The sequence below is a fragment of the Eutrigla gurnardus genome (assembly GCF_963514095.1).
Source record: "Eutrigla gurnardus genome assembly, chromosome: 4".
Lineage (NCBI taxonomy): Eukaryota > Metazoa > Chordata > Actinopteri > Perciformes > Triglidae > Eutrigla > Eutrigla gurnardus.
The window spans coordinates 11,878,814-11,903,385 of NC_139918.1; the positions used below are offsets into that span (position 1 = coordinate 11,878,814).

At 41.1% G+C, this 24,572-nt stretch overlaps 2 protein-coding genes across 2 annotated transcripts; both read left to right on the forward strand.

The window, feature by feature from the left end:
- Nucleotides 1-12,639: 12,639 nt before the first annotated feature.
- Nucleotides 12,640-14,286, forward strand: LOC311012437 (tripartite motif-containing protein 16-like; the record flags this gene model as incomplete). The annotated part of the gene is made up of 1 exon (XM_084007898.1): nucleotides 12,640-14,286. The coding sequence occupies exon 1, from the start codon at nucleotides 12,718-12,720 to the stop codon at nucleotides 14,284-14,286; it is 1,569 nt and encodes a 522-aa protein (XP_083864024.1). The 5' UTR covers nucleotides 12,640-12,717.
- Nucleotides 14,287-16,218: 1,932 nt separating this feature from the next.
- On the forward strand, nucleotides 16,219-21,327 carry LOC311012438 (E3 ubiquitin/ISG15 ligase TRIM25-like; the record flags this gene model as incomplete). Its single annotated transcript, XM_084007899.1, has 2 exons — nucleotides 16,219-17,748; nucleotides 19,660-21,327. Exons 1-2 carry the CDS (start codon nucleotides 16,234-16,236, stop codon nucleotides 21,325-21,327), a joined length of 3,183 nt encoding a protein of 1,060 aa, XP_083864025.1. The 5' UTR covers nucleotides 16,219-16,233.
- Between the last annotated feature and the right edge of the window lie 3,245 nt (nucleotides 21,328-24,572).

Here is a 24,572-nt window from a genome sequence, read left to right on the forward strand (position 1 = left end):
CAGGGGGCTAGTGTCATCCACCGTGTGCAATTTCAAACCCCTGCTTTATTCCTTGTGACCTCTGACCCTTGAATTCATAATAATGTTTTTCAGAAAAAGAAAAAAAAAATTCACTCATTGAATTAAAAATTACATTAAATGTGATGTGATGTGGACCAGAAAGATGCTGGTGAAAATTATGAAAAAAAAGAAAAAAAGAAGTCAAAATTCAAGCCAACTTTCAACTTTCACTTTTATTGTTGAATTTTAACAATATAGCACCGTTTTATTCAATGTTGAAAACAAAAAAGATGTTAAGACCTTTTAGTTAGGCCTACTAAGAAAATAATATAAGCTCAATTTGTTCAATTTTTTATTTGCTTGTAACAGCAAGCTCGACCAATCAGACACGTCGCTGATAAACATGAGGATTATGGGTAATGTAGTGCTTCTTCATGATATGACATTGGAAACAAAACGTGTTTTAAATAAATAAAGTTGATATTACACAAGGCTTTTGGACTCAACAGAAGCACATACTATCTTTACAGTCTTCCTTGGATGGTTACAGCGTTATGGCTAATAATCAGATCTTTCTTCAGAATATTGATTAAACTGAAGCTTTTTGAACGCGGAAGTGGTCTTCACTTGTAGAATCCACAACTCCCCCCTTGGTGTGACGTAGCTTCTGACAAGGACGTCATTTATTTATTGATTATTATGCACCAACACCATGATCACTAAATAAATAAATATTATGTAAATGTATCTTTTATAAATATAATTGACTGCAGCCTATTGTATATACATTATCAGGGTGAATTGATTCACAAGGATGTCAGGTCATTTAGTAATCCATTATAATACACATAGTCAAAAATAATTTACCGTATGTTAAATTAATAAAAGAAAATGCAGTGAGATGCCAAGTATAATGTAAGGTATTCATAGTCATCATATGAATCATATGTCATCACTACACTTGTAGATCTTCTGGGTTGTCAGTCAATGAACCAGCTACTGTAGGCACATCATTTTATTGCAGAAACATCATCACAAATTACATAACAGCTCCACAGAACTCTAACTACACAATGTCAAAGACAAGATTCACATGTTAACTAACTTTATAAGGATTTCACAGAAAATGCATAAAACACATCCTATAAGAACAAAATAAAACAGCAATTATTTAAACAACAGTTTGGCTGGCAGGTTGGCTGGCTGGGATGGGAATCAGGCTGGCTGGGATGGGAAACAGGCTGGCTGCCAGGATGGAGGCCAGGTCTTACCACAGAGAACATAAATAAATAGAGGAAGGGTGAAGAACTAGTGAGTACAAGTACACACTAAATTGACAGTCATTACTGCAACATTTGCATACTAATTTAGAATTGTTTGAGGAGTAGTGCAGTGAGGTATTTGTATTTAGCATTTGATGTTCTAGGATAGTATGATACAGCAACTAATCGATGACACTGTTAACCGTGATTTGAACTGGTAACTTTGAAGACTCAGCTACAACAAGTATTTCAGTCAGGCAACTCTGGAATGATAAAAAATCAATTATTGAGCGTAAGCATGGTAAGCTGAAGCACAGCAAAGTTAGCACATTCTTGAACATGGTAGCAGCAGGAAAGCATTGCAAGCTGAAGCACAGCATAGGTATCCTTGAGCATGGTTGCAGCAGGTTTGGCGTCAGGCTTGGATATTTGATCCCTGAATGATGCGCTTTGGCAGACATTACAGGGAATGAAGCAGAACCCTGCAGGGGATCATAGAGACACAGCCCACAGGAGGTGGGTTTGGAAAACCACATAGGCAGCAGGAGCAGCAGCAGCAGATCAGCAGCATAGCCAGGGATGAGCAGGTAAACTGGGGGATTGAAATCACCCGCCCTATTTGGATGAGGAGAGCATGTGACTGATCAGCTGATCAGGATGGGCGCAGCTTGAGTTGTCTTTCTGCTCTCAATCTCAAATCTCAATGTCAAATTATGTTCCGTTAATGTCCTCAGTAAATTTTTCCTCGAAAAATGAGTACAACTAGATAGTAGGCCTGTTACAATTACTATGCCAATGACCTATGTTAAATGGAAATTACCTTGAACAGTGTTTTTGCAAAGTTTGGTATCCACTCGATTAACAGGCACTGAGTTATTGCCAATTAAAGTCTGAAAAATATATTGCCACTTATAGGAGCAACAGCATATCCTAGTGGCTCCAAAATTTAATGGGTTCATCCTTGGCCCATTCCACACCGTCCCACAAGTTTGATGGAAATCAGACCAGAAGTTTTTGCACAATCCTGCTGACAAATAGACAGACAGAATGAAAGACAGACAGACAAGCAAATGGCACTGAAAACAATACTTTCTTGGTGAAGAATAACTACTCAAACAGGCACATCAGCATGATTCAATTTGATTAATTAAAAAAAAATAATAACTTGTGTAAATAATGTAATCCTCCTAAATTTTCTACTTTGTGTCCTTTGCATATTTAGATTTAAACAGTGAATTTCACTTTATGGTTTCATATGGCATGCACAGTAAAGCGTATCAGAGGTATGTCTCATAAAGCAGGTTTAGTGAAAACTCTGACTGTATGTAAACCCTGAAATGAGGGAAAATCTGGGTTTTAACGTTTCAAAGAGGGAGGAAACTCAAACCAGAGAAAGAGTTAAATCCAACTTGTTTCAGAAAGAGAGGTAACTGAAGCTCGTTGTCAGTTATTATGGCAACTGAGTCTGTGAACCAAACCTGGTTGGGAGAAGGTTTTCTTCAGTCAACCCTGAGTTTTTCTGTGCCCTCTCTCTTACAGACTCAGACATACTGCTTAATTTTCTCAATCATTCAGTCATTATCAAGGTGCTTATCGAAGCAAATTCATTCGCAGAGATTTACTGTCTGTCACAATCTAAATCCTGATGGATAGTAGTTTGCCACTCAGGACTTTCTAAAGTCACTGGTTTTGTGCACATACTGTAAATCATTTCTTTGAGCATTGTATTTTGCCTTCACATTCAAATGTTACACAGCATAAATTCACCCTCAGCTCAGAATCAAACCTCTGCTATTTTAGTCTTTGTCTGTGCACATGTATCAGACTGTCAGTCTGTTAAAGTAGCTGCACCTGCACTGAAATAACTTTAGACACATAGCATCAATGATGATCTCTATCACTCAAGATTCGATTGTTTGCACTGATGGAACATAATTCCTATAGCCTAATATTGGAGATTATTATGTTAATAATTACAATAATATGAACATATTTTAACAGCATTTCAATGAATGCTCTTGAGTAAAGATAAAAATAGATGTGTAACATATTCAAATCTACTGTATCTTAACCTCAACGTCTTTTGAAGTTCAAATCACCAAACATATTGTTACTGGGTCAGACTGAGTTTACAGTCATGTATTTATGTCTTCGATCAATATTGTTTCTCTAGCCATAATTTTCAGTTGCAGTTCCTTGAGTGTGCATTAATATCTCTATTTCCACTGGATTAAAATGGAGGCTTTGTCTTTTATGTACCTGTTGCCATGGTGAATAGTGGAATCAGTGCTCCATTGATGATGGCTTTTTACTGTCGGCTTAACTCAGAGTGAACTTACTCAGAGTCGACTGAGCTAACTACAATCAAATGTTCTGAAAACAGTAACTCGAGTTGCATGTGAGGGTAACTCAACTCAGAGATCATGGTTAGGCACAGAGTTTGTTGAACCTCCTTCCTGAAACAGACCCCCGTATCCCGACAAGTGTAAACAATGATAATAATAATGGTTTACATTTATATAGCGCTTTTCTATTGAACCCGATACCCAAACCATTATTCATTCATACCACATTCACACCGGTGGTGGTAAGCTACGTGTGTAGCCACAGCTGCCCTTGGGCAGACTGACGGAAACAGCACTGAAATTTTTGTATTTACTTTTTTCCTCCACCCAAGAAAATGACCTGTCAAGAATTTCCAGAAGCCTAAACACTACACTGTACTATAAGATGCAGCACAATAATATAAATAGATATAACTGTACATAACCTAAAGCTAATTAACGTACCATAAGGTGCAGGGCTGCCAGTCATAAAGGTGTTCCGTCTTCCCCTGTGTCAAGCAGACAAAAATATTGTACATCTGTATGTTATTTGAATTTTGTACATTCACAAGGAATACAATAAATGTATTGCTGATATAGTTTATATACTGTATATTTTTAATAGTAGTCACCAAACAAGATCTTTTACTGACACTGCAAGCTAAAATACTTTTACAGGATGTCTCCATCAACAGTTAATTACTAGCATTGTCCTACCTTTCTGTTCCTTGTCCTAAGTATTCCCCGGACTGGGAAGGTCTCCAGCTGGTTGTGAGGGCAGTCTATAATCGAAAGGAATATATCATTTGCAAAAAATGTGCAGAACATACATGTGTATTAGTTTTTGCATAACACTCAAAATGCTCAAACTTGCATGAACCTTTGTCACTGTGTGACATCATTTAGCTTTTGCTTATGAGACTTGAGAATCACGAGTTTGATGGTCTGCACATGGTTTTTATTCTAAATCTTGACTTCTCATCCCTTCAGTAATGGACTGATTACACCTGACATTGCTTGAACCTGAGGATATAATTTTTTCTCTCAAATTTCTTACACAGGTACTTTGGCTTTGCAGTTCTACATTACACAAAGAAATGATGTGCAGAGAGCCATCAATCCAAATATCATTTATAATTTAAATAAAGATTAACAGACAGGTTCCTCTATTAATAAGAGAGGGGCATGTGAGCAAACATAGATACCATCTATTCAAGTCATTGAAGTGCATCTGAATCAGACCAAATCAATGTTTTTTTGAAAATCTACAAAAATCATATTGACTTTGTGATAATTATGGGCGATAAAAATGTCAGTAGAGTACAAGACATTAAACTAAACATACCTTTCATTCTTTTAGTTCTTTTTTTAGGTTTTGTAAGTTGTAGTGGCTGAAGAGGGGGGGCCTGCTGTGGTGGGGGCTGAAGAAGGGGGAGCTGCTGTGGTGGGGGCTGAAGAGGGAGGACCTGCTGTGGTGGGGGCTGATGAGGGGGGGCCTGCTGTGGTGGGGGCTGACGAGGGGGGAGCTGCTGTGGTGGGGGCTGAAGAGGGAGGACCTGCTGTGGTGGGGGCTGATGAGGGGGGAGCTGCTGTGGTGGGGGCTGATGAGGGGGGGCCTGCTGTGGTGGGGGCTGACGAGGGGGGACCTGCTGTGGTGGGGGCTGAAGAGGGAGGACCTGCTGTGGTGGGGGCTGATGAGGGGGGGCCTGCTGTGGTGGGGGCTGACGAGGGGGGAGCTGCTGTGGTGGGGGCTGAAGAGGGAGGACCTGCTGTGGTGGGGGCTGATGAGGGGGGAGCTGCTGTGGTGGGGGCTGATGAGGGGGGGCCTGCTGTGGTGGGGGCTGACGAGGGGGGACCTGCTGTGGTGGGGGCTGAAGAGGGAGGACCTGCTGTGGTGGGGGCTGATGAGGGGGGGCCTGCTGTGGTGGGGGCTGACGAGGGGGGAGCTGCTGTGGTGGGGGCTGAAGAGGGAGGACCTGCTGTGGTGGTGGTGGCTGCATAGGTGATGGGACCAGGTGTGGTGGTGGTGGGTGTGGTGTCTCCTGGGTGACGGGTGTGTCACATGGTACCAAATCTAAAATAAAAAAATCCTCTTCTTGAGGTGGTTGGGTGGGTGGGACTTGCAGTGACAGTGGAGTGGAGGGATCTTCAGGTTGGTCAAGTTGGTCAGGGTTGAGTGTTGTCCAACCTATACACAATATATGGAACACATATAAATACAAGTTTTAAAGAAGGCAACCTACATCAGATGTACTTAACCTATACCTCTTTTATGGTCACTTTACGTTCTTTTAAGTCCTACTTAAAAAAATTAAAGAAATGGAAAAACAAATACACATTTTCAGCAGAATTCATCAACATTTCATTGTCAAGTCAAACCAATCTGCCCCACCCCTCCTATCACAATTTATCTCAGATCTCTTGCACTGTTTCAGATGTGCCATGAGAGCAAAGTGATTTCAGTGATTAGACATTACTGGACTAAAATGTTAGTGGTGGGATCCTGGACATTCAAATCCCCCCCAATGTGAAGTCTGTCTGTCATGGAGTGAAATGGTGCAATTAGTGTTATAAACTCTGAATGAATGAATCTCCTCTCAGCTGCCCCCTGTCTTAAGCGGGGGGCAAGAAAAGACAGTGTAAACATGTTGGGACAAGTGGCATCTATAATAGTAAACTTTGATTAAAAAACAGCTCCTCTAAGCTTTCAGTCTGATTCAAACTATCAGTTCAGTTCAGTTCAGTTCAGTTGCTAACTAGAAAACAGTCCGATAACATGTGATAGTTACCAAAAAATCATGTTTAAATTGATTGTCAATGCATAAATATGTCTTAATCATATTTAATTAATCAGAAAGACAAGGTCCAGAGTGCTCAGAAATTCAAAAAAAGTGCAATGAAGGTGCTCTTTGGTGATTGTTTTGTCCCAAAGCACAAGACCTCATTTGGTCAGTCTGTTTTTTTCTGTGAAGGGGGCAAAACTCTGGAACCCTTTGCCTATTAATTTAAAACTAGAGATACGTGGCAATATTTTTGACAGAGGATTCAAACTGTGGCTCAAATCTAAACAACAGTGCCCACATGAATAAGTCAGGTCTGGTTCTGTTCTTGGATGATGTTGTCTTTGCTTTATAGTAAAAGGGGAGCACGCACATCCATGTCCGGGCAGGGCAGGTGCTGAGCTACAGAGTTGATATCAAGAATGGAAATGTAACTTGCGATGTCCACACCAAATAAAATATAATAACAATAATAAAGAGTGCAAAGAAGGAATAAAAAGTATGAACAAAATGAGAGAATGGTTACTTCGCTCCATTTTAACATGCACTAGTACTCTCTATATTTTTAAGAATTTCCCCATGAAGCCATCTGAATAAAGGCTTTTTAAGTTATTGACATGAGAGTGGCTTTGAAACCTCACTTTTTTGGGATCAACATTTAATGTACTTTTTGTAACATTGGGAATCTATGACTTAAGAGAGGTTGGGGAAATCTGTAGTAGATCAGAAAAGTAGTATCTTCTGACTGTGGGAAATACATTGGTGGATTTACAGTCTTAATTTTAAATAAAATGAACGATGAGGCTATGCTTTTTTATCTTACGTGGCAAAGGCACTAATTTATGCATTATAAATTTCAAATAAAATATTTAACCTTAACACCATACATTGTGCAGTGCAAATAAAGTCAATATATGAATGTGTGTGCATTTCATGGTTATTAAATATATACAATCTCACCTTCAATCATTAATTTGAACACTGCCTCCATATTTTGGAGGCAGGTCCTTGCTGCTGTGCTCAGTCTTGAATACTGTGGCATCATGACTCTTGACGTTTTGGGGTATCCAAGCAGCAGAAGAGGCTTTAGGCCAAGGGCGTGCAATTTCTCAAGATGGAAAAAAAATTGTTGAGAAGAAAAGAGATCAGTTACACAATCCATACACAAAACTGCAGTTTATAGATATATTTACTCTCAGCTTTCAATAAATACAAGTCCATTCATTATGTCAAAGTAATAAAACGAACATTTTTACCCTTTGGGTGAATGAGAATATTCTGTAAAATACATACCAAAATAGCTACATCGTCCATGACATGTGACTTTAGTTTATTTTTAGTCACTGAGGCACACCACTCAGTGACCTGACGATGGAATTTTTCTATTTTTTTTTCTCCTCACTTGCTGAGGTTGTGGGGACTGACAAAATGGACAAACCTTCACACCATTGTAAATTTTTTGCCCACAGTTTGGGCATGTTTTTTTTAGGGATCCCCCAGGCATCGCAGAAAGACAAGACCGAACAAAAACGAAAAAACAAACAATACAATACGATACAAAGACAATGAACACTACACAAAATGAAGAGAGAGAGAGAGTGACTGACTGAAAGAGAGAGAAAGACAGTGAGAATGACTGAAAGAGAGAGAGTGATTGAAAGACAGGGGTAAGACAAACGATACAGAATGGCTCTTAAAAGTGCCTTTGTTTTTTTGGTGAGTGTGTGTGTATGTGTGTGTGGGTGTCTCAATGTAAATGTTGCAATGAAGCTGCAAAAGAAGAAAAAGAAAAGCATAATTAGAATAGCTTTCAAATAAATGAGCATTTATTATTTTCTGTCACCAAATATACTATTATCAATCAAATATTTTAACCTAATCAAAATCACTATGTACAATACAAACCAATCTTTAATGTACAAATGAACTCTTCAATATATAGCTATATAACGTTATAACCCCAAGTTACCTGTAGTGCCCTAACTCACTTCCTGCGTCAGCGGAAGTTACCAAACCCAACCCCAACAAAATAAAACACAAAAATTAAACAGCTCCTACAAAATGATTAACTGATTTCGGTGGTTGACAGACTGACTAAATCTTGCCAGAGACCGCTAGCTGTCATGCAACAATAGCATAATCTGCTAACGTTCGGTCGGTCAAGCAAGCTCCTATTACACTGTATGGTCAAGCTAGAGTTAACAACGATAACGATGCATCATATTAAAACACTCAAACTAAGCTCCGCAGTTAAAACGCTAGAAACACTGTGCTACAATGGAAGAAATAACAGTAATATAATTTTGTGATTTGAAATAATAAAGAGGCCTTTGGCTGAAACCGGAGAGAGTTACTTACTGTGGCTGGCCGGAAGTGGTCTGGCGGGGGGCAGAAAACGCGGTGAATATGGAGGACACACCCACGTTACCCACAAGGCAACGGGCAACGCCGGTGTTTTTCAGATAAAATATAAAATTTCACTCATTTAATTAAAAAGATGTTAAGACCTTTTAGTTAATAAGAAAATAATATGAGCTCAATTTGTTTTATTTTTTAGTTACTAAGAAAATAATGTTTAAGCTCGACCAATCAGACACGTCGGTGATAGACATGAGGATTATGGGTAATGTAGTGCTTCTCCGTGATATGACATTGGAAATAAAACGTGTTTTCTTAAAATAAAGTTGATATTACACGGGGATTTTGGACTCGACAGAGGCACATACTATCGTTACACAGTCTGCCTTGGATGGTTACAACGTTATGGCTTATAATCAGATCTTTCTTCAGAATATCGATTAATCTACATTTGCACTTCCGGGATCTATGAAACAACACCCACAGCGTGACGTCTTTGAAGCTGACAATGCGTGTGTCCGCCACGGAACGGATCCTAATTGACTTTCAGTGAAGACTGTTTGCGTGGTGATCACACGGAATTCTTACACAATGCGTGCCAGGAGCACGCAATGCGTTGTTAAGAGGTCGTGCTTCTTTCACGCATTTCTGTGAGATCAGGTTGCTTTACATTTATAATGACCAGATCTGCCAACCAATCACGAGCGATTATGCTTGTTTAAAACTAGTGGTTTCATCCAATCCTGAGTGAGGATATTCAAGCCATCTCTGGCCAGGCGCGGTTTCGCTGCTATTCATATGCTAATTAGAGCCTTCGCTGTGGTCGGTTTTCGACAATTTTCGGCACAGACGAACGCAGCGTTCGCAGCCTGTAAATTGTCGTTAACTCACGAAAATTAGATTTCCGGGCGTTTACAGGGAAGAAAATCCGACTTTTCATGCAGTGAGAGGCAGAGAGAGTTGGATGTGAGTCGACTAAACATCCAGCAGAGAATCCAGGACAGAGACAAAGATGTGAAGCTGCTCCAACAGGAGGTGGAGGCTATCAACCACTCTGCTGATAAAGCAGTGGAGGACAGTGAGGTGATGTTCACAGAGCTGATCCGTCTCATGGAGAAAAGACGCTCTGACGTGAAGCAGCAGGTCAGATCCCGGCAGGAAACTGAATTGAGTCGAGTCACAGAGCTTCAGGAGAAGCTGGAGCAGGAGATCAGTGAGCTGAAGAGGAAAGACGCTGAGCTGGAGAAGCTCTCACACACAGAGGATCACAACCAGTTTCTACACGACTACCCGTCGCTGTCACCACTCGGTGAGTCCACACACTCATCCAGCATCAACACCCGTCCTCTGCGCAACTTTGAGGACGTGACAGCGGCTGTGTCAGCGGTCAGAGATGACCTGCATGATGTTCTGACAGAGAAATGGATGAAGGTCTTGGCTAAAGGGACTGATGTTTTGTGGGTTGTTTCACTGCCGCAACCAGAGCCCAGGACCAGAGCTGAATTCTTAAAATATTCATGTGCACTCACACTGGATCCAAACACGGCACACAGAGACTTGATATTATCTGAGGGGAACAGGAAAGTAACAATGACGATACCAGGACAGACCGTTCGTAATCACAGAGACAGATTCCAAGATTGGAATCAGGTCCTGAGTAGAGAGAGTCTGACTGGACGCTGTTACTGGGAGGTGGAGAACACTGGGGGGTTAATTTCTATAGCAGTCGCATACAAGAGTAACATCAGAAAAGGTAACCTGCAAGAAGTTGGGTTTGGATACAGTGATAAATCTTGGGCATTAGCAAGTGACAATAAGAGATATGAACTCATTCACAACAAAGTCCTAACTCGCGTCTCAGGTCCTCCGTCCTCCAAAGTAGGAGTGTACCTGGATCACGGAGCAGGTATACTGTCCTTCTATAGGGTCTCCAAGACCATGACTCTCCTCCACAGAGTCCAGACCAGGTTCACTGAGCCTCTCCATGCTGGATTTTCTTTAGATTTCTGTTACGGGGAATCTGTTGTGCTCTGTAAACTCAAATAGACAGAAGTCAGTTAACAGTTGAATTCAGTCTTTTAACTCTTCAACCCATTGTGTCTCCATGTTTGATGCAGATTGTTGGTTCTTCACTGCTCTGAGATCAGCTGTCAAACATGACCATTGATCATGTTCATGATAAAAAAAAGTTATATTGGTACTGTAAACTACAATATTGGTATTTTGAAATTGAAACTGCAATACATTTCTGAAAGCTCAATATTTTCGCACACATTTTTTCCCATTTTTGTTCATGAAGGGGTTTTTGTTTAATTTAGATATAATGAATCACATTAAGTACACAATGTGTAGTTAGCGATAACCTCATTTAGTCAGACTGGTTGAAGTAAAACAATATTTCCCAAGACTACAATCAAACCACAGACACTGAAATCCTTATGTCAAAAAAGGCAATTTTGTAAATTCAAAGATAAGCCATAAAACAAGTATTTTTATTCCTTGGCCATGATGGGACACAATCTGGATTTGCATCATGTTTCACATTCACTTTGAATGTAAGGCATCACATTTTATTTGATTTATGGATTACATATCATTTCCCACTGAGGATCAAACATGCCTCCTGACACAAACCAGAAAAAAATAGGAATTTTCAAAACTTCTGTCAAACTTCAGAATACAGAATATTGTCTTTGAAAATGGCAAATTTGTTCTGATATGGACAGTAGAGACTGCTGCCTGCATGTTGATGACATGAATGCAAACTGAGCATTTGATCCCTCTTGATTGGCTGGAGTTGCCTCGGTGGTCGTGGGAGAATTTTCCCAGTGGATTAGGCCTACTGGGTTTTTCACACTCACTTCCATTGATTGTTGTTGTGACTCATTGTATGCATGTATTTTTCATACATAATTATCACTTGATTGTCCGAACAAACATCGTTACATTTCAAAGGAGGTGACCAGAAAGTGAGTTGTTGTCAGTAGACGACTCTGCTTTTGTCTCAAAGAGGCTCACATTGATCAGCGACTGCAAACCTAAACTCCACTCACCACTTGCACCTGGACAACGACCTGAAGGAATTGTGCATTTTGAAAGAAAATGGGACAGTGTTGACACCAAGGAGGACTTTGTCCATCCTGGAGAGGGAGGTAACTGGCTGGTCATGAGAAACCACTGGACTTTACCTGCTCAGCAGCAAACAGCAGACCCCAATCCAGAAGGACTCAAGGAACCAGATCTGCTTCTTTTGGTGACTGAATCCATCGATCTGTAGTATTGATACACTTTACTTGTGATGTCATTTCATTCATAGCATCCTCTCGTTTCACAACTAATCAACAGAAAGCACACTTCATTATTTGATCTGAAATGTAAATGTGTAAACATCACCTGACATAAAATCTTCAAATGTGGTCAACCTGAACTTCAGGAGATGGAAACATGAGAAAAAGTCCAAAACCAACCTCAACACTTCTATGAAACATGGCTGATATTATGTTGCACACTAAAATAAAACCTCTAATCAGTGAGAATCAAAAGGACAACAGCTAATAAAGAAATCCATTCAGCCATTTCAATACATAGCAGGAGTCATTTTGTCACATTTTCCCCATAAACTTAATTTCACCACAATAGGCACTTATGTCCATTTGGATTTGGAGCTCTTTCTCTCTTTGAACAAGCCAATGGGGACGCTCCAACCGACCGACCAATGACCTCAAAGGGCCCGCCCCCACTCTGCTGCGGTCCAATCAAGTTCTGAATACCAGAAACCTTGGTAACCCCTCCCTCCATCTCCTGCTATAAAAACAGCTCGTCTCTGCCTGTTGGTCAGAGCTGCTGCTGACTTTGTTCAGAGAAACTCTTTGTTCACTGAGAGGAGAAATGGAACACAAAAGACTCAACCTGGACCAGGAAACCTTCTCTTGTTGCATCTGTTTGGATCTACTGAAGGACCCGGTGACTATTCCCTGTGGACACAGCTACTGCATGAAGTGTATTGAAACCTACTGGGATAAGAAGGAGATCCACAGCTGCCCTCAGTGTAGTCAGGCCTTTACACCGAGGCCTGTCCTGCTGAAAAACACCATGTTGGCAGTTTTGGTGGAGGAGCTGAAGAAGACTGGACTCCAAGCTGCTCCTGCTGGTCTCTGCTATGCTGGACCTGAAGATGTGGCCTGTGATTTCTGCACTGGGAGGAAACTGAAAGCCCTCAAGTCCTGTCTGGTGTGTCTGGCCTCTTACTGTGAGAAACACCTCCAGCCTCATTATGAATCACCAGCATTCAAGAAACATCAGCTGGTGGAGCCCTCCAACAAGCTCCAGGAGAACGTGTGCTCTCGTCATGATGAGGTGATGAAGATGTTCTGCCGTACTGATCAGCAGTCTATCTGTTATCTCTGCGCTGTGGAGGAACACAAAGGCCACGACACAGTCTCAGCTGCAGCAGAAAGGACTGAGAGGCAGAGAGAGTTGGATGTGAGTCGACTAAACATCCAGCAGAGAATCCAGGACAGAGACAAAGATGTGAAGCTGCTCCAACAGGAGGTGGAGGCTATCAACCACTCTGCTGATAAAGCAGTGGAGGACAGTGAGGTGATGTTCACTGAGCTGATCCGTCTCATGGAGAAAAGACGCTCTGACGTGAAGCAGCAGGTCAGATCCCGGCAGGAAACTGAATTGAGTCGAGTCACAGAGCTTCAGGAGAAGCTGGAGCAGGAGATCAGTGAGCTGAAGAGGAAAGACGCTGAGCTGGAGAAGCTCTCACACACAGAGGATCACAACCAGTTTCTACACGACTACCCGTCGCTGTCACCACTCGGTGAGTCCACACACTCATCCAGCATCAACACCCGTCCTCTGCGCAACTTTGAGGACGTGACAGCGGCTGTGTCAGCGGTCAGAGATGACCTGCATGATGTTCTGACAGAGAAATGGATGAAGGTCTTGGCTAAAGGGACTGATGTTTTGTGGGTTGTTTCACTGCCGCAACCAGAGCCCAGGACCAGAGCTGAATTCTTAAAATATTCATGTGCACTCACACTGGATCCAAACACGGCACACAGAGACTTGATATTATCTGAGGGGAACAGGAAAGTAACAATGACGATACCAGGACAGACCGTTCGTAATCACAGAGACAGATTCCAAGATTGGAATCAGGTCCTGAGTAGAGAGAGTCTGACTGGACGCTGTTACTGGGAGGTGGAGAACACTGGGGGGTTAATTTCTATAGCAGTCGCATACAAGAGTAACATCAGAAAAGGTAACCTGCAAGAAGTTGGGTTTGGATACAGTGATAAATCTTGGGCATTAGCAAGTGACAATAAGAGATATGAACTCATTCACAACAAAGTCCTAACTCGCGTCTCAGGTCCTCCGTCCTCCAAAGTAGGAGTGTACCTGGATCACGGAGCAGGTATACTGTCCTTCTATAGGGTCTCCAAGACCATGACTCTCCTCCACAGAGTCCAGACCAGGTTCACTGAGCCTCTCCATGCTGGATTTTCTTTAGATTTCTGTTACGGGGAATCTGTTGTGCTCTGTAAACTCAAATAGACAGAAGTCAGTTAACAGTTGAATTCAGTCTTTTAACTCTTCAACCCATTGTGTCTCCATGTTTGATGCAGATTGTTGGTTCTTCACTGCTCTGAGATCAGCTGTCAAACATGACAGTTGATCATGTTCATGATAAAAAAAAAGTTATATTGGTACTGTAAACTACAATATTGGTATTTTGAAATTGAAACTGCAATAAATTTCTGAAAGCTCAATATTTTCGCACACATTTTTTCCCATTTTTGTTCATGAAGGGGTTTTTGTTTAATTTAGATATAATGAATCACATTAAGTACACAATGTGTAGTTAGCGATAACCTCATTTAGTCAGACTGGTTGAAGTGAAACAATATTTCCCAAGACTACAATCAAACCACAGACACTGAAATCCTTATGTCAAAAAAGGCAATTTTGTAAACTCAAAGAAAGCCATAAAACAAGTATTTTAATCCTTGGCCATGATGGGACACAATCTGGATTTGCATCATGTTTCACATTCACTTTGAATGTAAGGCATCACATTTTATTTGATTTATGGATTACATATAATTTCCCACTGAGGATCAAACATGCCTCCTGACACAAACCAGAAAAAAATAGGAATTTTCAAAACTTCTGTCAAACTTCAGAATACAGAATATTGTCTTTGAAAATGGCAAATTTGTTCCGATATGGATAGTAGAGACTGCTGCCTGCATGTTGATGACATGAATGCAAACTGAGCAATTGATCCCTCTTGATTGGCTGGAGTTGCCTGGGTGGTCATGGGAGAATTTTCCCAGTGGATTAGGCCTACTGGGTTTTTAACACTCACTTCCATTGATTGTTGTTGTGACTCATTGTATGCATGTATTTTCCATACATAATTATCAATTGATTGTCCGAACAAACATCGTTACATTTCAAAGGAGGTGACCAGAAAGTGAGTTGTTGTCAGTAGACGACTCTGCTTTTGTCTCAAAGAGGCTCACATTGATCAGCGACTGCAAACCTAAACTCCACTCACCACTTGCACCTGGACAACGACCTGAAGGAATTGTGCATTTTGAAAGAAAATGGGACAGTGTTGACACCAAGGAGGACTTTGTCCATCCTGGAGAGGGAGGTTAACTGGCTGGTCATGAGAAACCACTGGACTTTACCTGCTCAGCAGCAAACAGCAGACCCCAATCCAGAAGGACTCAAGGAACCAGATCTGCTTCTTTTGTTGACTGAATCCATCGATCTGTAGTATTGATACACTTTACTTGTGATGTCATTTAATTCATAGCATCCTCTCGTTTCACAACTAATCAACAGAAAGCACACTTCATTATTTGATCTGAAATGTAAATGTGTAAACATCACCTGACATAAAATCTTCAAATGTGGTCAACCTGAACTTCAGGAGATGGAAACATGAGAAAAAGTCCAAAACCAACCTCAACACTTCTATGAAACATGGCTGATATTATGTTGCACACTAAAATAAAACCTCTAATCAGTGAGAATCAAAAGGACAACAGCTAATAAAGAAATCCATTCAGCCATTTCAATACATAGCAGGAGTCATTTTGTCACATTTTCCCCATAAACTTAATTTCACCACAATAGGCACTTATGTCCATTTGGATTTGGAGCTCTTTCTCTCTTTGAACAAGCCAATGGGGACGCTCCAACCGACCGACCAATGACCTCAAAGGGCCCGCCCCCACTCTGCTGCGGTCCAATCAAGTTCTGAATACCAGAAACCTTGGTAACCCCTCCCTCCATCTCCTGCTATAAAAACAGCTCGTCTCTGCCTGTTGGTCAGAGCTGCTGCTGACTTTGTTCAGAGAAACTCTTTGTTCACTGAGAGGAGAAATGGAACACAAAAGACTCAACCTGGACCAGGAAACCTTCTCTTGTTGCATCTGTTTGGATCTACTGAAGGACCCGGTGACTATTCCCTGTGGACACAGCTACTGCATGAAGTGTATTGAAACCTACTGGGATAAGAAGGAGATCCACAGCTGCCCTCAGTGTAGTCAGGCCTTTACACCGAGGCCTGTCCTGCTGAAAAACACCATGTTGGCAGTTTTGGTGGAGGAGCTGAAGAAGACTGGACTCCAAGCTGCTCCTGCTGGTCTCTGCTATGCTGGACCTGAAGATGTGCCCTGTGATTTCTGCACTGGGAGGAAACTGAACGCCCTCAAGTCCTGTCTGGTGTGTCTGGCCTCTTACTGTGAGAAACACCTCCAGCCTCATTATGAATCACCAGCATTCAAGAAACATCAGCTGGTGGAGCCCTCCAACAAGCTCCAGGAGAACGTGTGCTCTCGTCATGATGAGGTGATGAAGATGTTCTGCCGTACTGATCAGCAGTCTATCTGTTATCTCTGCGCTGTGGAGGAACACAAAGGCCACGACACAGTCTCAGCTGCAGCAGAAAGGACTGAGAGGCAGAGAGAGTTGGATGTGAGTCGACTAAACATCCAGCAGAGAATCCAGGACAGAGACAAAGATGTGAAGCTGCTCCAACAGGAGGTGGAGGCTATCAACCACTCTGCTGATAAAGCAGTGGAGGACAGTGAGGTGATGTTCACTGAGCAGATCCGTCTCATGGAGAAAAGACGCTCTGACGTGAAGCAGCAGGTCAGATCCCGGCAGGAAACTGAATTGAGTCGAGTCACAGAGCTTCAGGAGAAGCTGGAGCAGGAGATCAGTGAGCTGAAGAGGAAAGACGCTGAGCTGGAGAAGCTCTCACACACAGAGGATCACAACCAGTTTCTACACGACTACCCGTCGCTGTCACCACTCAGTGAGTCCACACACTCATCCAGCATCAACACCCGTCCTCTGCGCAACTTTGAGGACGTGACAGCGGCTGTGTCAGCGGTCAGAGATGACCTGCATGATGTTCTGACAGAGAAATGGATGAAGGTCTTGGCTAAAGGGACTGATGTTTTGTGGGTTGTTTCACTGCCGCAACCAGAGCCCAGGACCAGAGCTGAATTCTTAAAATATTCATGTGCACTCACACTGGATCCAAACACGGCACACAGAGACTTGATATTATCTGAGGGGAACAGGAAAGTAACAATGACGATACCAGGACAGACCGTTCGTAATCACAGAGACAGATTCCAAGATTGGAATCAGGTCCTGAGTAGAGAGAGTCTGACTGGACGCTGTTACTGGGAGGTGGAGAACACTGGGGGGTTAATTTCTATAGCAGTCGCATACAAGAGTAACATCAGAAAAGGTAACCTGCAAGAAGTTGGGTTTGGATACAGTGATAAATCTTGGGCATTAGCAAGTGACAATAAGAGATATGAACTCATTCACAACAAAGTCCTAACTCGCGTCTCAGGTCCTCCGTCCTCCAAAGTAGGAGTGTACCTGGATCACGGAGCAGGTATACTGTCCTTCTATAGGGTCTCCAAGACCATGACTCTCCTCCACAGAGTCCAGACCAGGTTCACTGAGCCTCTCCATGCTGGATTTTCTTTAGATTTCTGTTACGGGGAATCTGTTGTGCTCTGTAAACTCAAATAGACAGAAGTCAGTTAACAGTTGAATTCAGTCTTTTAACTCTTCAACCCATTGTGTCTCCATGTTTGATGCAGATTGTTGGTTCTTCACTGCTCTGAGATCAGCTGTCAAACATGACAGTTGATCATGTTCATGATAAAAAAAAAGTTATATTGGTACTGTAAACTACAATATTGGTATTTTGAAATTGAAACTGCAATAAATTTCTGAAAGCTCAATATTTTCGCACACATTTTTTCCCATTTTTGTTCATGAAGGGGTTTTTGTTTAATTTAGATATAATGAATCACATTAAGTACACAATGTGTAGTTAGCGATAACCTCATTTAGTCAGACTGGTTGAAGTGAAACAATATTTCCCAAGACTACAATCAAACCACAGACACTGAAATCCTTATGTCAAAAAAGGCAATTTTGTAAACTCAAAGATAAGCCATAAAACAAGTATTTTAATCCTTGGCCATGATGGGACACAATCTGGATTTGCATCATGTTTCACATTCACTTTGAATGTAAAGCATCACATTTTATTTGATTTATGGATTACATATAATTTCCCACTGAGGATCAAACATGCCTCCTGACACAAACCAGAAAAAAATAGGAATTTTCAAAACTTCTGTCAAACTTCAGAATAACAGGTCACTGTGACAAGCAAAAGTCTTTGAAAATGGCAAATTTGTTCTGATATGGATAGTACAGACTGCTGCCTGCATGTTGATGACATGAATGCAAACTGAGCAATTGATCCCTCTTGATTGGCTGGAGTTGCCTCGGTGGTCGTGGGAGAATTTCCCCAGTGGATTAGGCCTACTGGGTTTTTCACACTCACTTCCATTGATTGTTGTTGTGACTCATTGTATGCATGTATTTTTCATACATAATTATCACTTGATTGTCCGAACAAACATCGTTACATTTCAAAGGAGGTGACCAGAAAGTGAGTTGTTGTCAGTAGACGACTCTGCTTTTGTCTCAAAGAGGCTCACATTGATCAGCGACTGCAAACCTAAACTCCACTCACCACTTGCACCTGGACAACGACCTGAAGGAATTGTGCATTTTGAAAGAAAATGGGACAGTGTTGACACCAAGGAGGACTTTGTCCATCCTGGAGAGGGAGGTTAACTGGCTGGTCATGAGAAACCACTGGACTTTACCTGCTCAGCAGCAAACAGCAGACCCCAATCCAGAAGGACTCAAGGAACCAGATCTGCTTCTTTTGGTGACTGAATCCATCGATCTGTAGTATTGATACACTTTACTTGTGATGTCATTTCATTCATAGCATCCTCTCGTTTCACAACTAATCAACAGAAAGCACACTTCATTATTTGATCTGAAATGTAAATGTGTAAACATCACCTGACATAAAATCTTCAAATGTGGTCAACCTGAACTTCAGGAGATGGAAACATGAGAAAAAGTCCAAAACCAACCTCAACACTTCTATGAAACATGACTGATATTATGTTGCACACTAAAATAAAACCTCTAATCAGTGAGAATCAAAAGGACAACAGCTAATAAAGAAATCCATTGAGCCATTTCAATACATAGCAGGAGTCATTTTGTCACATTTTCCCCATAAACTTAATTTCACCACAATAGGCACTTATGTCCATTTGGATTTGGAGCTCTTTCTCTCTTTGAACGAGCCAATGGGGACGCTCCAACCGACCGACCAATGACCTCAAAGGGCCCGCCCCCACTCTGCTGCGGTCCAATCAAGTTCTGAATACCAGTAACCTTGGTAACCCCTCCCTCCATCTCCTGCTATAAAAACAGCTCGTCTCTGCCTGTTGGTCAGAGCTGCTGCTGACTTTGTTCAGAGAAACTCTTTGTTCACTGAGAGGAGAAATGGAACACAAAAGACTCAACCTGGACCAGGAAACCTTCTCTTGTTGCATCTGTTTGGATCTACTGAAGGACCCGGTGACTATTCCCTGTGGACATAGCTACTGCATGAAGTGTATTGAAACCTACTGGGATAAGAAGGAGATCCACAGCTGCCCTCAGTGTAGGCAGACCTTTACACCGAGGCCTGTCCTGCTGAAAAACACCATGTTGGCAGTTTTGGTGGAGGAGCTGAAGAAGACTGGACTCCAAGCTGCTCCTGCTGGTCTCTGCTATGCTGGACCTGAAGATGTGGCCTGTGATTTCTGCACTGGGAGGAAACTGAAAGCCCTCAAGTCCTGTCTGGTGTGTCTGGCCTCTTACTGTGAGAAACACCTCCAGCCTCATTATGAATCACCAGCATTCAAGAAACATCAGCTGGTGGAGCCCTCCAACAAGCTCCAGGAGAACGTGTGCTCTCGTCATGACGAGGTGATGAAGATGTTCTGCCGTACTGATCAGCAGTCTATCTGTTATCTCTGCGCTGTGGAGGAACACAAAGGCCACGACACAGTCTCAGCTGCAGCAGAAAGGACTGAGAGGCAGAGAGAGTTGGTTGTGAGTCGACTAAACATCCAGCAGAGAATCGAGGACAGAGACAAAGATGTGAAGCTGCTCCAACAGGAGGTGGAGGCTATCAACCACTCTGCTGATAAAGCAGTGGAGGACAGTGAGGTGATGTTCACTGAGCTGATCCGTCTCATGGAGAAAAGACGCTCTGACGTGAAGCAGCAGGTCAGATCCCGGCAGGAAACTGAAGTGAGTCGAGTCACAGAGCTTCAGGAGAAGCTGGAGCAGGAGATCAGTGAGCTGAAGAGGAAAGACGCTGAGCTGGAGAAGCTCTCACACACAGAGGATCACAACCAGTTTCTACACGACTACCCGTCGCTGTCACCACTCGGTGAGTCCACACACTCATCCAGCATCGACACCCGTCCTCTGCGCAACTTTGAGGACGTGACAGCGGCTGTGTCAGCGCTCAGAGATGACCTGCATGATGTTCTGACAGAGAAATGGATGAAGGTCTTAGCTAAAGGGACTGATGTGGTTGTTTCACTGCCGCAACCAGAGCCCAGGACCAGAGCTGAATACTTAAAATATTCATGTGCACTCACACTGGATCCAAACACGGCACACAGAGACTTGATATTATCTGAGGGGAACAGGAAAGTAACAATGACGGTACCAGGACAGACCGTTCGTAATCACAGAGACAGATTCCAAGATTGGAATCAGGTCCTGAGTAGAGAGAGTCTGACTGGACGCTGTTACTGGGAGGTGGAGAACACTGGGGGGTTAATTTCTATAGCAGTCGCATACAAGAGTAACATCAGAAAAGGTAACCTGAAAGAAGTTGGGTTTGGATACAGTGATAAATCTTGGGCATTAGCAAGTGACAATAAGAGATATGAACTCATTCACAACAAAATCTTAACTCCCGTCTCAGGTCCTCCATCCTCCAAAGTAGGAGTGTACCTGGATCACGGAGCAGGTATACTGTCCTTCTATAGGGTCTCCAAGACCATGACTCTCCTCCACAGAGTCCAGACCAGGTTCACTGAGCCTCTCCATGCTGGATTTTCTTTAGATTTCTGTTACGGGGAATCTGTTGTGCTCTGTAAACTCAAATAGACAGAAGTCAGTTAACAGTTGAATCTTTTAACTCTTCAACCCATTGTGTCTCCATGTTTGCTGCGGATTGTTGGTTCTTCATGCTCTGAGATCAGCTGTCAGACAAACATTACAGAGTTGTTCTGTAGTATTTGACTGAAGATTTGTTTTGATGCACATGTTGCTGGTTGTTTCTCTTCCACTGCACGGTTCCTAAGAGATGGAGCACCAGATCTTCCTTCATCGTTGTTCTCACCACTTTGACAATTTGGAAAGAAATCTACAACTGCATTCATTAGTTGATCATGTTCATGATAAAAAAAAAGTTGCATTGGTACTGTTAACTACAATATTGGTATTTTGAAATTGAAACTGCAATAAAATTCTGAAAGCTCAATAATTTTGTTCAAGTTTTTTTCTTGTTTCTTGTTTTTTTCATGAAGGGGTTGTCGTTTAATTTGGATGTAATGAATCACAATTCAAAATTAACCATAGATGCCAGTTTTGACTGCCTTTTTGAAAAATACACTATTTTCTAAAAAGAATTTGACTAGAGTCACCGGCTGACCCATCTGAATAATAAGTGAGAAGATTGCGGTAGGATCCATGTAATAACTGGCCTTTGAAAATAAAAATCTGCCTGCCTCTATGGGAGGTTAACATAGTGCACCCTGTATTTTAATGAAGAACATTTATTTCTTTACGATACATTATTCATTCACAAAGAAAATTGGTGTCCTAAAAGGTAGGATTTTTCCTAATTTGTTTAATCAAGGCATTAAGATCAATTCAGAAAAGATGATTTTTTTATTCCTCTTTAGCATAACTTAGACATGGGGTGCCTAAACTTATGCATAACACTGTATATGTATGTATGTATATTTATATGTATGTGTGTGTATATATATATAATGATCCTCAAACAGCATCTACGTGTAAAATAAATAATTCATATCAGTAAAAGATGTTGGCTATAGATAACTATAACGGGTACTAATAATAATGACGATGATGAAAATAACTGTGTATGTATATGTATGATTTAAGCACAGTTTCGATCTTAAAGGGGTAGGATTAGATAAGTTTATACTTCTTCCTACTCCTTTTCATTCATGTAAATTGAATCTGTTTTCTCTGACTTGCTTTCATTATTTCTGTTTATCTATTGTTTAATTTTGTTTATTCACGGCTTACTTATTGTTCCTTCATATCGTACTATTTGCTATTATTTATTATTAGTATTTATTTTCACATTTACATGATCAAAATAAATAAAATAAATCAAATCAAAATGAATGCAAACTGAGAAATTGATCCCTCCTGATTGGCTGGAGGTGCCTAGTTGAACAGAAGGTGAGTTGTTGTCAGTAGACGACTCTGCTTTTGTCTCAAAGAGGCTCACATTGATCAGCGACTGCAAACCTAAACTCCACTCACCACTTGCACCTGGACAACGACCTGAAGGAATTGTGACCGGCCACGGCACACGCCACACCAGGAACAAGTCTCCCCAGAAGCATTTTGAGTTATTCACTGATTCTAAAAGTGTAGTTTCTAAGCTTTCAAATGATGTACAACACATGGAACTCTTTTGTATATAATAGTTATAGAAATTGTTGCCATTGAATGAATGTATGTGGTAATGAATGTATGCCCTTAAAACCTTTTACTTGTCATGACTGTGGGTTTTGTCGTTTTGGTTTGTGGGGTTTTTGTAGTCATTCTGTCTTGTCTTGTCACTTGTTTTTCTTGTCTTGTCCATGTCATGACTGTGGGTTTTTGTTTTTGCGGTGGTTTCCTGTTTTATTTTGTAGTCCTCTTGTCTTGTACTTCCTGGTCCTTGTTTTTTTTATTTTTTATTGACAAAATCATGTGCAAACAACATTGCTTACATTTTTTTTGCATTCAAAAGGAGCAGGTGCATAGAGGGATGCAGAATAGAGACTCTACATGAGAACATAAAATACACAAGAAATAAATAAAATCTAATAAAATACAACAACAACAAAAATAAGAATAAATAAAAAGTTAGCTAGGGCTTTTCTCGCAGTGTATTTTTCGAATAAATTGAAAAGTTTCATTGCATATTTACTTTTCATTATGTTAAGGGATTTGGTGAAAGAGAGAAACTCGTTATGAAACGCACAGAACCTAGGTTTCACTTTCATATATTTACATTTGTGTATGTAAAATATTCCGAGGATGAGAATATTGTTTACCAGAATGTCCCATTCATTATCATCCATAACAACTCCATAAATAATGTCTTTTTGAGAAAAGGGCTCAAGTCGGATCTTTGTGTGCAGCCAGTCATGAATATCAGTCCAGTGCTTCAGAAAACATACATTGAAAAAATAAATGATCAGAGGTTTCAATATCGTCACAAAATTCACATTTGTTCGTTTCAAAACCAAATCTCTGTCGTAAAAGTTCACCAGATGGGTATACACCGTTTAAAATTTTGAAGTGGATTTCTTTTGCTTTCGGATTTATGGGAAATTTTAAGTATTTAGAGCGTAAAGAATATATAACATGTTTGGGGAAGATTTGTTTAATGGAGTTTTGAAAAGACAATAAAGGGTGTATGATGCCATCGAGTAACTTTCTAATTGTTTTATTAGGAAGTTTAATACTCTCGAAATCACAGTTTCCAACTAGGAGATGCGGAAGATTAGGAGAAATGTGAGTCGAGTTCGAAACAATCCCTTGAATTAAATTTAAAGTAGGAAAAGGGATAGCTCTCATTATGGAAGCAAAGGAATTACGATCCACTGCTAGATCATATTTAAGACAAAAATGTTGATATGTCATCACACACCCTTCATCGTCAGTCAAATGAAGTAAGGACCAAATACCTTTATCCATCCAGTTCTTTTTATACAGCGACTTGTTTTCAACTGTAATGTATCTATTGTTCCATATCGGCGTGTTGTGCGGGGTAAAATTATGATTGTACAAAAGTTTTCAATATAAAAGGACTTGCTGATGAAACAGGGATAATTTGACTGGAAGTTTCTGAATATTGAAATCACATTTTAACAGAAAATCAATGCCTCCAAGTTTCTTGAAGATTTCTCTGGGGATATGATACCAAAAGCTCTTATTGTTAAGGAGACATTTTAACCAATTCATTTTCAGTGTTCCATTGATGAAATCAAAATCAATAGCCTGTAGACCCCCTTCTTTGTATTCTTTGGTCATCTCTGTTCTCTTAATATAGTGCATCTTTTTCCTCCAAATATAATCAAAATTAATTTGGTTGACCT